The sequence below is a fragment of the Indicator indicator genome, chromosome 25, assembly GCF_027791375.1.
Source record: "Indicator indicator isolate 239-I01 chromosome 25, UM_Iind_1.1, whole genome shotgun sequence".
NCBI lineage: Eukaryota > Metazoa > Chordata > Aves > Piciformes > Indicatoridae > Indicator > Indicator indicator.
Window position 1 is genome coordinate 16,315,037 of NC_072034.1, and position 14,169 is coordinate 16,329,205.

General features: G+C 54.1%; 1 protein-coding gene across 1 annotated transcript in view; it reads left to right on the forward strand.

Moving 5' to 3' along the window:
- Nucleotides 1-14,169, forward strand: part of PTPN13 (protein tyrosine phosphatase non-receptor type 13) — a 117,670-nt gene that overhangs the window by 52,175 nt on the left and 51,326 nt on the right. Inside the window, exons 15-20 of the mRNA XM_054392247.1 lie at nt 1,456-1,638; nt 3,472-3,634; nt 8,653-9,097; nt 9,266-9,363; nt 11,670-11,726; nt 13,458-13,550. Coding sequence (XP_054248222.1) covers nt 1,456-1,638; nt 3,472-3,634; nt 8,653-9,097; nt 9,266-9,363; nt 11,670-11,726; nt 13,458-13,550 — 1,039 coding nt within the window. The remainder of the gene's footprint in view (nt 1-1,455; nt 1,639-3,471; nt 3,635-8,652; nt 9,098-9,265; nt 9,364-11,669; nt 11,727-13,457; nt 13,551-14,169) is intronic.

Sequence of the window (14,169 nt, forward strand, 5' to 3'; positions counted from 1 at the left end):
TCCTTGCTGACTGCAGAGGGGCTTGGACTGGATGAGCTTTGGAGATCCCTTCAACCCAGACCATTCTAGGATTCTGGATTCCAGGATTCTATGCACAGAAACTGTAACAGAAGGGAAGAAAGTCCTTGCCTTAGCTCAAACAACTATTGATCCCTGTGTTGGCTCCCAAAGATGCTGTGGTTGTGAGGCAGCACACCCTGCATTCCCTGCAGCCTTTCTTCTGTCTGTTGAGTTAAAAACAAACCCCGAACAATTTCAATGATTTAAAGTTTGGTTTCCAGCCAGTACTGTTTGTGGGGCCTGGTAGGAAGCAAGCCAGCAGCACTGCCCTGCAGGCTTCCCTGTGTGGGTACCATAATCACTGATAGATTTAGGTGATGCCCATCAAGATACTCATTAAGAAATGTAATTATGAGGCCCTGCTGCTGTTGCTCATGAGATAAGGATCAGGCTCTGCCTTGATACAAGGGCTGAGAAGGAGCTCAGGGGGTGACAGGCTGCTGGTGACACTGAACAACCATTACACCTGCATGCCACAGGCAGACTGCAGTGCTGGAGGCTCTGTGAGAAGGTGCTGGAAGAGGCTCTTGGCTGGCTCTGTCCCTTCCAAGGCTGTTGTTAGGTCAGCAGGAAGAGCTGCTGTAATTGAGCTGTTGGAATGGGTCCAGAGGAGGCCATGGGGATGCTGAGAGGGCAGGAGAACCTTTGCTATGGGACCAGGCTGGGAGAGTTGGGGCTGTTCAGCCTGGAGAAGAGAAGGCTCCAGGGAAACCTTAGAGCATCCTTGCAGTACCTGAAGGGGCTCCAGGAGAGCTGGGGAGGGACTTTGGACAAGGGCTGGGAGGGACAGGAGGAGGGACAATGGCTTTGAGCTGGGAGAGGGGAGAGTGAGAGTGGAGATGAGGAAGGAATTGTTTGAAGTGAGGGTGGGGAGAGACTGGCACAGGTTGCCCAGGGAGGCTGTGGCTGCCTCCTGCCTGGAGGTGTTGAGGGCCAGGCTGGATGAGGCCCTGAGCAAGCTGTGCTGGTGGGAGGTGTCCCTGCACATGGCAGGGGGGTTTAAAGTGTCTTCCAACCCAACCCATTCTGTGAACCTGCTGCCAGAGGTGCAGTGCTCAGCAGTGTGGCAGTGCCCAGGAGCAGCTGGCTGGGGGCAGTTTGTTGCCACCAGCTGCTCCGTGCGGGTTTGACTTGCAGAGGTTCTTGATCCACACTTTGGGTGGTGCATTTCAACAGGGGCTGAGTCCATCTGCTGTGGTGTTTGGCAGGCCAGGAGGCACTGCCCACTGAGAAGCCTCCAGAGCAGCTGCTGAGGCTCTGCTAGCAGCTGGGAGCTGAGAGAGGACTCAGCAGCAGCAGCAGCTCTGTGCAGATCTCTCTGTGCAGTGCTGCGAAAGGCTTTGCAGGAGCCTTAGCTTCACCTTCTCAGGACTTTCTCTGCATTCATCTCTCCAGTTGTGTCAGAGACTGACAGAATATGGGGTTCATCTTCACCACGTGCTGCCTGAGAAGAGGTCCCAGACAGGGATCCTGCTGGGGGTCTGCTCCAAAGGAGTTGTCATTTTCGAGGTCCACAACGGTGCCCGTGCCCCTGTGCTGCGCTTCCCCTGGAGGGAGACAAAGAAAATCTCCTTCAGTGTAAGTTGCTCTCTTGCCCTCCTGCTGTGTGTCCCTGCCTCTTTCTGTCTCCAGACAGTGGGTTTGTGTTTCTGGTTTGTTTTGTTTGTTTGTTTGTTTGCTTTTCACAAGTGCAGCTGCTGTTTCACTGTTTGACAGCACAGTCAGCCTGCACTCGCTGTGGCTCAGCTGAGGTTTGCTGCTTGAAAGGTACAGAATCTGTTCTGCTCAGCTTGCAGGCTGTGCTGCTGGGGCTGCAGCCTCAGAGAGACTTCAAAGCTGTGTCTGTCAACCCTGGCTTCCAGAGAAGGGCCCTGAGGATGAGCAGAGGGCTGGAGCTGCTCTGCTCTGAGGACAGCCTGAGAGAGTTGGGGTTGTGCAGGCTGCAGAGGAGAAGGCTCCCAGGAGACCTTCTGGTGGCATTGCAGCATCTGAAGGGGGCTCCAAGAAAGCTGGGGAGGGACTTTGGAGGGGGTGAGGGAGGGATAGGAGTGGGGAGAATGGAGCAAAAGTAGAAGTGGGGAGCTTGAGATTGGATGTGAGGAAGAAGTTGTTGGGCAGGAGGGTGGTGAGAGCCTGGCAGAGGTTGCCCAGGGAGGTGGTGGAAGCCTCATCCCTGGAGGTTTTTGCAGGCTGGATGTGGCTGTGAGCAACCTGCTGTGGTGTGAGGTGTCCCTGCCCATGGCAGGGGGTTGGGACTGGCTGAGCCTTGAGCTCCCCTCCAACCCTGACAATTCTCTGTTTCTGTGACTTCTGAGGCCAGAGCTAGGATGAAGATAGCTCAAGGGCTGCCCTTAGCATGGGGAGAAGCTCTGCCCATTCAGTGGATTTCTGGGCAGGCTGCATGTGCTGCTGTATGGAAATGGGCAGTGAAGGAACACCAGGGTGAGAACCTGCCTTAGAGGCTCCCTACTGCACTGTGCTCACTGTAGCCAGGAATTGCTACTTGCTTCCAAGTTGTTGTATAACCAGGAGAGCAGTCCTGAGGAGAAGAGCTTGAGGGTGCTGGGGGATGAGAAGCTCACCATGAGCTGGCAATGAAACCAACCCTGTGCTGGGCTGAGCCCCAGCAGTGTGGGCAGCAGGGGGAGGGAGGGGATTCTGCCCCTCTGCTCTGCTGAGATCCCACTTGGAGTTCTGTGTTCAGCTCTGGAGCCCCCAGCACAAGGACAGGGAACTCTTAGAGGGGGTTCAGAGAAGGCCATAAAGATGATCCAAGGGCTGGAGCAGCTCCTCTGTGAGGACAGGCTGAGGGAATTGGGGCTGTTCAGCCTGGAGAAGAGAAGGCTCCAAGGAGACCTCAGAGCAACCCTCCAGTAGCTGAAGGGGCTCCAGGCGATGTGGGTAGGGACTTTGGACAAGGGCTGGGGGTGACAGGACAAGGAGTGATGGCTTTGAGGTGGAAGAATCTGGATGGAGATGAGCCATGAGGAAGCAATTCTTGCCCAGGAGGGTGGTGAGACACTGGCACAGGTTGCCCAGAGAAGCTGTGGAGGCTCCAAGGCTGGAAGTGTTGCAAGCCAGGCTGGCTGGGGCCTTGGCAAGCTGGGCTGGCAGGAGGTGTCCCTGCCCATGGCAGGCTTTTGAAAAGCTCATCCTGCAAAATGCAGCAGTCACAGTGTCAGAGACTAACTGATGGCAAAGCCCTGTCAGAGCTAGGCCAGAAGCAGCTTCAAAAATGATACTTGGTACAGCTCCACTTCCTTCCAACCCTTATTTGAACAGAGTTCTCTCCCATTTGGCTTCAGGAGAGTTGGGATCCTGTAGCTGTGCAAAGCAAGGACACAATTCTTTGGGGGGTGGGGCTAACAGAAATTGTTGTTTTCATTTTGATTTTCTGTCTCCCTTCTGCAGAAGAAGAAAATCACTCTGCAGAACACATCAGATGGTATCAAGCATGCATTCCAGACTGACAACAGCAAGACTTGCCAGTACCTCCTGCATCTCTGCTCTTCCCAGCATAAATTCCAACTGCAAATGAGAACCAGGCAGAGCAACCAGGACACCCAGGACATTGGTAAGGGCTGGGATGCTGTGCTGGGTGGTAACAGCCATCTGTGAGTGGTTTTGTGCAGACAAACATTGAGCTGCAGTTGTTCTGCTGAGTGCTGCCTAGCTGGGGTAATAAGTTTGGAGGGTTTGTACCATCAAGGGCAAATTGGGGCAATCCCAGGCACAAATCCAGGCTGGGTGAGGAGAGGCTCAAGAACAGCTTGAGGAGAAGGCCTTGGGGGTGTCAGGTGGTGACAAAGTGCCCAGGAGCCAGCAATGGTCCCTGGCAGCCCAGAGCCAGCTGTGTGCTGAGCTGCATCCAGAGCAGGGAGAGCAGCAGCACAGGGAGGGGATTCTGCCCTCTGCTCTGCTCTGCTCAGACTCCACCTGCAGCACTGCCTCCAGCTCTGGGGCCTGGAGCTGCTGGAGAGGCTCCAGAGGAGGCCACCAAGATCATCAGAGGGCTGCAGAACCTCCCCTGTGAGGACAGGCTGGGAGAATTGGGGCTGTTCAGCCTGGAGAAGAGAAGGCTCCAGGGAAACCTTAGAGCAACCTTCCAGTACCTGAAGGAGCTCCAGGAGAGCTGGGGAGGGACTTTGGACAAGGGCTGACAGGGACAGGCTGAGGGACAATGGCTTTGAGCTGGGAGAGGGGAGAGTGAGAGTGGAGATGAGGAAGAAATTGTTTGAAGTGAGGGTGGGGAGAGACTGGCACAGGTTGCCCAGGGAGGCTGTGGCTGCCTCCTGCCTGGAGGTGTTGAGGGCCAGGCTGGATGAGGCCCTGAGCAAGCTGTGCTGGTGGGAGGTGTCCCTGCCCATGGCAGAGGGATTGGAGCTGGATGAGCTTTGAGGTCCCTTCCAACCCAGCCCATTGTGTGAATTTTAAGAATAAGAGAATCTCTGAGCTCAGCTTGGTTGGCTTTTGTTTAAATGAGGGAGGAATGAAGAGTTGGCAGATCAGCTGAGCTGGCACCCAGCAGCTCCTCTGAGGAGGTCCCTCACAGGATTTTCCCATTGGATTAGTGGCTCTTTTTTCAGGAAGAACTTGGAGCTATTTCAAGAACAGTATTTGTACCTTTTGCTTGCTGTGACCTGAGCTGGTTTGATCATGTGGAACTGCAGATGAAGTGGTGTGGTGGTGGGAAGGGAAATGCAGCAGGGAACATTGACTGAGGCTGCAGCTGGAAGCTGGGGCTGCAGCTCTCTGTGTTCCACTTCATGTTTGGTGGAACTAGTGGGGACTAACACTGATGCTGGTCAGCTTGCAACTCAATTTAGGTGTACAACAGATCACAGAGAGATGTTCTTTTTAGACAGAAAATATGCAATGGAAAATGCAGTCCCTGTAAGCCCTGTGTGCTCATTCCCTCACTCTTTGGAGCAGAGCTCCCTTGCTGGCTGGCCTCCAGCACGACGTGGCAGTGCTATTTCGGTCCCTGTGCCTGCTCATTCCTTCTTTGTTCCCTGTTTTTATCTGTCTGCATTCCACTAATTGTTAGTCCACACTTCCACCAGCATAGCTGGGCTGGAGCTTGACCCCACTGCTGTGGAGGTTATGATCTTTAGTTTTAAAAAGAAAGTGGAGAGGTCAGGATGAGAAAGGTATGTGGCAGCTGTGCAGCCTTTTCTTTCTTCTGCTGGGCTCAGCCAGCTTAGTGCGAAGAGTCACAGAACTCTCAGGGCTGGAAGGGAGCCCAAGGCTCAGCCAGTCCCAACCCCCTGCCATGGGCAGGGACACCTCACACCACAGCAGGTTGCTCACAGCCACATCCAGCCTGGCTGCAAAAACCTCCAGGGATGAGGCTTCCACCACCTCCCTGGGCAACCTCTGCCAGGCTCTCACCACCCTCCTGCCCAACAACTTCTTCCTCACATCCAATCTCAAGCTCCCCACTTCTACTTTTGCTCCATCCCCCCCACTCCTATCCCTCCTTCACACCCTCCCAAGTCCCTCCCCAGCTTTCTTGGAGCCCCCTTCAGATGCTGCAAGGCCACCAGAAGGTCTCCTGGGAGCCTTCTCCTCTCCAGCCTGCACAACTCTCTCAGTCTGTCCTCAGAGCAGCTCCAGCCCTCTGCTCATCCTTATGGCCCTTCTCTGGACACCTTCCAGCACATGAAAGTAATAGGGCCCAAGTGACTTGAAGCCTTTGTACCATTCTCTAACTCAGTGCTTGCCTCTCCTGAATCACCAGGAGAAGCAGCTGATGGAAGGCTTTCTTGGCTAGGCAGCCATGGCAGCTCCTAGAGGTGCAGTGTGTATCATGCTCTGGCAGGCTGGAAAAGAAGAGTTTGCTCTCCTGCAGTGAAGGCCTCTTGGAATTAAAAGGTCTCGAATTTCCTCAGTCATTCACAAGCAGATGCAAATAAATCAGTGTCATGGAATCCTACAATGGGTTGGGTTGGAAGGGGTCTTTAAAGGTCACAGAATCATAGAATGGGTTGGCTTGGAACGGAGCTCCAAAGCTCCTCCAGTCCAACCCCCTGCACTCAGCAGGGACATCCTCCACTAGATCAGGTTGCCCACAGCCCTCTCCAGCCTCACCTGGAAGATCTCCAGCCATGGAGCCTCAACCACCTCCCTGGGCAACCTGTTGCAGTGTTGCAGCAGCCTTCTGGGGCAGAACTTGTTCCTCACATCCAAGCTCAATCTGCTCTGCTCTCATTTCAAACCATTGCCCCTGGGGCTGTCCCTGCAGGCCTTTGGCAACAGTCCCTCTGCAGCCTTCTTGGAGCCCCTTCAGCTACTGCAAGGCTGCTCTGAGCTCTGCCTGCAGCCTTCTCTTCTCCAGGCTGCACACCCCCAGCTCCCTCGGCCTGTCACTCTGATCCAACCCTCAAGGGCTCAAGGCCTCATCCAGCCTGGCCTTGGTCACCTCCAGGGAGGGGGCATCCATCAACCTCCCTGGACAACCTGTGCCAGTTTCTCCCCACCCTCACTCTGAACAATTTCTTCCTCATCTCCAGTCTCAGTCTACCCTGGGGCAGGCTGCCCAGAGAGGTGGTGGAGTCTCCATCTCTGGGGACATTCAGAACCCACCTGGCTGTGTTCCTGTGTGACCTTCTCTAGGTGACCCTGCCTTGGCAGGGGGGTTGGACTGGGTGATCTCCAGAGGTGCCTTCCAACCCCTGCCATTGTGTGATTCTGTGGTCTGGTCTGGAATGGTGGCTTGGTGTGGGCAGGGCTGTGGTGGCTGTGCACCACTTCACCTTTGGGAAGGACAACAAAATCCCCTTCCCAACTCAGTGTTCCCCCTCAGTTTGCCTGGTACAGAGGAAGCCTGAGCTGCTGTTGCCCTCGGTGCTGGGCAAGGAATGTCTCTAGGAAGCTCAGTGCTGAGCTGGCCTTTGCCCCTGCACTCTGCAGTGGTGAATCCTTGGGCCTGTGGTAAAGCTAAGGGCTGAGGTGTACCCAACAGCAGCACCTTCCTCTTGAGCTGCAGTGCAGCTGCCTGAGGCAGCTCATTGCCCAGCTGGGTGTGGGGCTGGAAACACCACCAGTCAAGCCTGAAGCAGCAATCTGTGCCCTGCTGAGCACTGCTTTTCCCCAGCCTTGCCTCTGAGCTGACTCCAAGGCAGCTGTGAAGCTCCTGAGGCTTGAGCTGCCTGCTGACATTACCAGGCTCTAAGCAGCAAACGTTGCCACAGCTTCTCAGGCTTCTGTGCCAGAGCCACAGGAGCTCCACTGCTAGCCTGAGGAGGCAGTTAGGCTGCTGGAGAGGAAACCTGCTCAGCTTCTCTCTGAATTAAGAGGGGTTTCTTATCTTCCATTTGCTTTCAGCTAACAACATCCACCCAGACAGTTCCCACAGCCCAGCTGACAGCAGTTTAATCACAACCCCAACCTGCTTCTCTCAGCTGCTTAAGTAGGACCAGGACTGCTCAGAGTCCTAGTTCATGAGTCAGGAAGTCTGGCAGCCCTGAGCCAGTGCTTTCTGTCCTATGCTAAAGCATTGAGGGTGTTTGCAGGTGACACCAAGCTGAGTGCTGTGGGTGAGGAGTCTGAGAGATGGGATGGGAGCCAGCCAGAGGGACCTGGGCAGGCTGCAGAGGAGAATCTCCTGAGGCTCAGCAAGGCACAGGGCAAGGTCCTGCAGCTGGGACAGGGCAATGCCAGATATCAATGCAGGCTGGGGGTGATGAGACTGAGAGCAGCCCTGCAGAGAAGGACTTGGGGGTGCTGGGGGGGAGAAGCTGGAGAGGAGCCAGCAATGGGCACTGGCAGCACAGAAGGCCAAGGGCAGCCTGGGCTGCATCCAAAGCAGTGTGGCCAGAGCTGGAGAGAGAGGATCCCTGAGCAGACACTGCGGTGGTGGTAGTGGTTTAGATGTCCCTGCTGGAAGAGCAGACAAGGTTGCAGTGAGCTGCTTGTTTGAAATCATAGAATCCTAGAATCAGTCAGGGTTGGAAGGGACCACAAAGACCATCCTATTCCAACCCCCCTGCCATGGGCAGGGACACCTCACACCAGAGCAGGCTGGCCAGAGCCTCATCCAGCCTGGCCTTAAACACCTCCAGGGTTGGAGCCTCACCCACCTCCTTGGGCAACCCATTCCAGGCTCTCACCACTCTCATGGGGAAGAACTTCTTCCTAACATCCAATCTGAATCTCCTCACTTCTAGTTTTGCTCCATCACTACCTGACACCCTAAAAAGTCCTTCCCCAGCTTTCTTGGAGCCCCCTTCAGATCCTGGAAGGACACCAGAAGGTCTCCTTGGAGCCTTCTCTTCTCCAGACTCTCTCAGTCCCTCCTCCACATCCCCAACTCTCTCAGTCTCTCCTCATAAGAGAGGAGCTCCAGCCCTCTGTTCATCCTCATGGCCCTTCTCTGGACACCTTCCAGCCCCTCCAGATCCTTCTTGTAACAGAGGCTCCAGAACTGGATGCAGTACTCCAGGTGTGGTCTCAGCAGAGTGGAGTAGAGGGGAGAATCCCCTCCCTGGCCCTGCTGGCCACACAGGCTTCACACAGGGAGGCAGGTGGCAGGAGCTGTGCTGCAGAGCTTTAATTTTTCTGTCTGTTTGTTTGTTTGTTTGTTTGCAACAGAAAGAGCCTCCTTCAGGAGCCTGAACCTTCAGGCAGACTCAGTGAAAGGCTTCAGCATGGGCCGGGCCATCAGCACCGGCAGCCTGGCCAGCAGCACCCTGAACCGCCTGGCCGTGCGCCCCCTCTCTGTCCAGGCAGAGATCCTCAAGAGGCTCTCCTGCTCCGAGCTCTCCCTCTTCCAGCCCCTGCAGGGCTCTGCCAAGGACAGGAATGAGAAGGCATCGTGGGAGGAGAGGCCCAGGGTGATGAGCAAATCCTTCCACGACCTGAGTCAGAGCCACATCTCGGTTTACCCCCCGAGGAGAAATGTGATTGCTGCTTTGGACTCTTCCCCCCAGAAGATTGAAGACCTCATGGGAAGAGTCTTTCAGCAACTGCCCAAATTTGAGCCTGGCTTAGCAGCAGCAGCTGCAGGAGGAGGAGGAGGAGCATCAAAGCTGAACAAGTAAGAGGCTCTCTGAGCGCCTTGCCGAGCGTTTGTGTACAGTCACTGTACACTTTGCAGCACTTGTGGATTTGTGATTCATTATTTTGTTACACTGATCCTTCCCTCCCCTCTCCCAACTTCCTCTTCCCTCTGTCTGGTTCTCCTCCTCTCCTTCTCCCCTTTAAGTTCAAAATCTCATGCAGGTTTAAGTAGAAGCCCTGAAAGAAAGAAAACTGAATCAGACTCCTCCTCCATGGAAGATTCCGGCCAAGCCTATGTTGTAGGTCAGCATGCACACAATCCTACTCTTGTACTTACTGACTAACCTCTGGAGCTGCTGGGGCTGCAGTGCTTTGGTAGGGTTATTAACTCATCCTACTCCTCTGAGCCCACATCTGGAGTGTTGTGTCCAGTCCTGGGCTGCCAGTTCAAGAGTCAGGGAACTACTGGAGAGAGTCCAGGGGAGGCTGCAGAGCTGCTGAGGGGCCTGGAGCAGCTCTGTGAGGAGCAAAGGCTGAGAGCCCTGGGGCTGAGAGCCTGCAGAAGAGCAGCCCCAGAGGGGAGCTGAGCAATGCTCAGCAAGAGATAAAGGCTGGGGGGCAAGAGGCTGGGGCTGGGCTCTTGTGTCAGTGGGGCCCAGGGACAGCACAAGGGGCAGTGGGCACAAACTGGAACCCAGGAGGAGAAACTTCTTTGGTGTGAGGGTGCTGGAGGGCTAGAGCAGGCTGCTCAGAGAGGTTGTGGAGCCTCCTTCTCTGGAGAGTCTCCAACAGGGGGTCCATTTTGATCTTGGGCAAGCTGCTGTGGCTGCTTCTGCTGGAGCAGGAGGGTTGAACTGGGTGATCTCCAGAGGTCTTTCCAACCCTCACCATGCAGGGATTCTGTGACTTGAAAAAGGAGAGCAGAGTCTCACTTGTTCCAAGTAATCCAGGCCCAGTTTCCTGTTCTTTCTGAGTAATTGTTGCAATGAATCCCAGACCTCCTCCTTTGGACAGCAGCAGCCTGCACACAGGTCTGTAGAGCAGCAGTGCTTGGCAGCAGAAGCTGTTCCAGAAAGCATCTTCCATAGTGCTCTTTATTGGGTGGATTTGACCAGAATCTGCTTGTCCAGCTTGACCTTTTGTAGTGTTTGTGCAGAAAGGGTGCAGGGAGAGGTTTCTGTGAGGTGAGCTCAGATTAGCATAAACTGGCTATAGACTGAGCAGTGCCTGCACAGAGCCTTTTGGGCTCATTTGGGTTTAAGAAATTAGGGACCTTTTTTTTTTTCCTCTCCAGTGCATTACAAAAAGCAACCCTGTAGTGACCTAAGCCAGATGCTTCCCCCTCTGCTCAGCCCTCATTAGGTCACATCTGTAGGATTGTCTCCAGTTTTGGGCTCCCCAGTTTAAGAGGGACAGAGAACTACTGGAGAGAGTCCAAAGGAGGCTCTGAGGATGATGAAGGGCCTGGAAGATCTGTGTGTGGAGGAAAGGCTGAGAGCCCTGGGGCTGGTTAGCCTGGAGAGGAGAAGGCTGAGAGGGATCTGATCAATGTCTATCAATAGCTGAGGGCTGGGGGTCAGGAGGAAGGTTCCAGGCTCTATTGAGTGATACCCAGGGACAGGATGAAGGGCAGTAGACACAAACTGGATCCCAGGAAGTTCCACCTCAACATGAGGAGAAACTTCTTTGGTGTGAGGGTGCTGGAGGCCTGGAGCAGGCTGCCCAGAGAGGTTGTGGAGTCTCCTGCTCTGGAGCCTTTGCAGCCCTGTCTGGATGTGTTCCTGTGTGCCCTGCCTTGGCTGACCTCTGCAGCCTGAGCTTTTGTTGCTTTGCTTTCATTTCATATTAAAATATCACACAGGAACAGAATTGTGGTGGGCAAAGCCCTTGAAGCTCATCCAGTCCAACCATTCTCTGACTCTGCCAAGGCTGGGTCTGAGCCATGGCCCTCAGCACCACAGCTCTGCCTCTTGGAAACACCTCCAGGGATGGGCATTCAGCCACCTCCCTGGGCAGCCTGGGCCAGGCTTTGAGAGCCCTTTCAGGGAAGAAGTTTCTTCCCATGTCCAACCTAAACTTCCCCTGGGGCAACTTGAAGCTATTTCCTCTCCTCCATGTTACTAGGGAGAAGAGCCCAACCCCCACCTTGCTCCATCCTCCTTACAAGGAGGTGTAGAAAGTGAGGTCTCCCCTCAGAGAAGAAAGGTTAGTTACAGACCATCAGGAGAAGTGGAGGAAAGTGAAGTTTCTGGGGAGTTGGTCAGGCAATGTTCAGCCAATCCTGTTAGAAAAGTCTGACTCAGTGTCTTAGAGACCCAGGAATTCTCTCTGAAGCTGAGTGGTTCTGAAGGCCACCCCTTGGCCCTTTCTTTTAACTCTTTGCTTTTGCATGAGCTGCCATCTGTCAGCCCCCAGCTACAACCACAGCACACCAGTCCTTTGGGTTTGCTAACCCCAAACTCCTCTCCTTTGGATGAATCTTTCAAAGAAGGAAGCCATCTCAATCCTGTGAGGGAGCTCATGTGTGCTGTGTGAGGTCTGAAAGACTTCTGGATGGCTTTGTGTGTTCAAGCATTCAGCAGGGTCTGACATTTCCATCCCTGTCCCAGGTGTCAGCATGAGCACTCCAGGAGCTCTTCCATCATCCATGCTGTCAAAAGAGAGTGGTGAGTGGATAAATTCTCTGCCTCTAGGATTGACTCAGTCACTTTGTCACTGTCCCAACTGGCCTCTCTTTGTCACTAGTGCTTAGTACCTCCCCCAGCTAGCTGGCTAAAGGATATTAGGGGTTGGAAGGGACCTCTGGAGATCTTCCAGTCTGACCCCCCTGCCACAGCAGGACCACAGAATGCAGCACAGGGCACACAGGAACACATCCAGATGGGTCTTGAAAGTCTCCAGAGGGGGTTGTGGAGTCTCCTTCTCTGGAGATATTCAAAACCCATCTGGATGTATTTCTGTGTGACCTGCTCTAGGTGTCCCTGCTCTGGCAGGGGGGTTGGACTGGATAACCTCCAGATAACCTCCCTTCCAGCCCCTAACATTCTCTGATTCTGTGATAATCTAATAAATCTTCACAGGCTCAGAGGATGTTAGGGGTTGGAAGGGACCTCTGGAGATCTTCCAGTCCAAGCCCCTGCCAGAGCAGGACCAGAGAATGCAGCACAGGGCACACAGGAACACATCCAGACAGGGCTGCAAAGGCTCCAGAGAAGGAGACTCCACAACCTCTCTGGGCAGCCTGCTCCAGGGCTCTGGCACCCTCCCAGTGCAGAAGTTCCTCCTCCTGCTGAGCTGGAACCTCCTGTGCTGCAGTTTCCATCCCTTGCCCCTTGGCCTAGCCCAGGGCACAGTGAGCAGAGGCTGTCCCTGTCCCTTCCTCCCTGACCCCCAGCCCTCAGCTATTTATAAACATTTATTAAAACCTCTTTGTCTTCTCCTCTCCAGACTAAAAAGCCTAAAAAAGGCTCCAACCTTTTCCTGAAGGCAACTCCAAACATTTCTTTTGGATTGCTGCTTGGAGGAGGTTTTGACATCTCTGAATGGACTTGAAGGGTGCTGGTACCTTATACACCACAGGTTCATAGATTCAGAGAATGGTTTGGGTTGGAAGATACCTTAAGGATCAGGTAGCTCCCACTCCCTGCCATGGGCAAGGACACCTCCCTCCAGCCCAGCTTGCTCAGGGCCTCATCCAACCTGGCCTTGAACACCTCCTGGAATGTACAAAACACAAATGGCAGGGGGTTGGAACTGGGTGATCTTTAAGGTCCCTTTCATCCCAACCCATTCTATGAACAAGGATCTAGGTGCCAGGTAATGTTTTCAAACCAACTCAAAAGTCAGTGAGAGGTGATTGCAGGGGGTTGTGTTTTGTACATTCCAAGAGGTGTTCAGGGCCAGGCTGGATGAGGCCTTGAGCAGCCTGGGCTGGTGGGAGGTGTCCCAGCCCATGGCAGGGGACTTGGAACTAGATAATTTTCAGGGTCCCTTCCAACCCAACCCAACCCATTCTAGCATTCTATGAAGATGGGAGTTAGAACTGTGGTGTTTGTGTGGGTTTTTTTTTTTTTTATTTGGGCACTGTTTGGACGATGAAAGTTCCACCCCCAGGTTCAGAATAGAGGAATAATCTTCTTTTAATGGACTACAACTCCACAGCAAACCAGAAGGGAAGCATTCAGGTGTAGAATCATAGAATCATAGAATTGTTTCTGTTGGGAAAACCCTTAAAGCTCCTCCACTCCAACCAATCTCTAACCCTGCCAAGGCTGGGGCTAAACCATGGCCCTCAGCACCACAGCTCTGCCTCTTGGAACACCTCCAGGTTGGGCATTGCAGTGTTTGAGAGCCCTTTCAGGCATGAAGTGTCTGATCAGGAACTGTTGGCTTTTCAGATGACTCTCTGCAAACAACACAGAGCAGAGTTGCCTCACCAGAAAGAGAGATCACCTTGGTGAACTTGAAAAAGGATGAGAAGCTGGGCTTAGGTAAGTGACTCCCAGTTTACTGTTGCCCTCACTTGCAGCACAGAAGGCCAAGGGCAGCCTGGGCTGCATCCAAAGCAGTGTGGCCAGAGCTGGAGAGAGAGGATCCTGCCCCTCTGCTCTGCTCTGGGGAGACCTCACCTGCAGGGCTGGGGCCAGAGCTGGAGCCCTCAGCACAGGAGGGACCTGGACCTGATGGAGAGGCTCCAGAGGAGGACACAAAAATGCTCAGAGGGCTGCAGAACCTCTGCTGTGGGGACAGGCTGGGGGAGTTGGGGTTGTGCAGCCTGGAGACGAGAAGGCTCCAGGGAGACCTCAGAGCTGCATTTCAATACCTGCAGGGGACCTACAGGCAGGCTGGGGAGGGACTGTTTAGAAGGACTTGGAGTGATAGGACCAGAGGCAATGGTTTGAAATGAGAGCAGAGCAGATTGAGATTGGATGTGAGGAACAAGTTCTGCCCCAGGAGGCTGCTGCAACACTGCAAGAGGTTGCCCAGGGAGGTGGTGGAGGCTCCACCCCTGGACACATATTCAAGGTCAGGCTCAAGAAGGCTCTGAGCAACCTGAGCTGACTGCAAAGGGGTTGGACTGGATGACCTCTGGAGATCCCTTTCAACCCA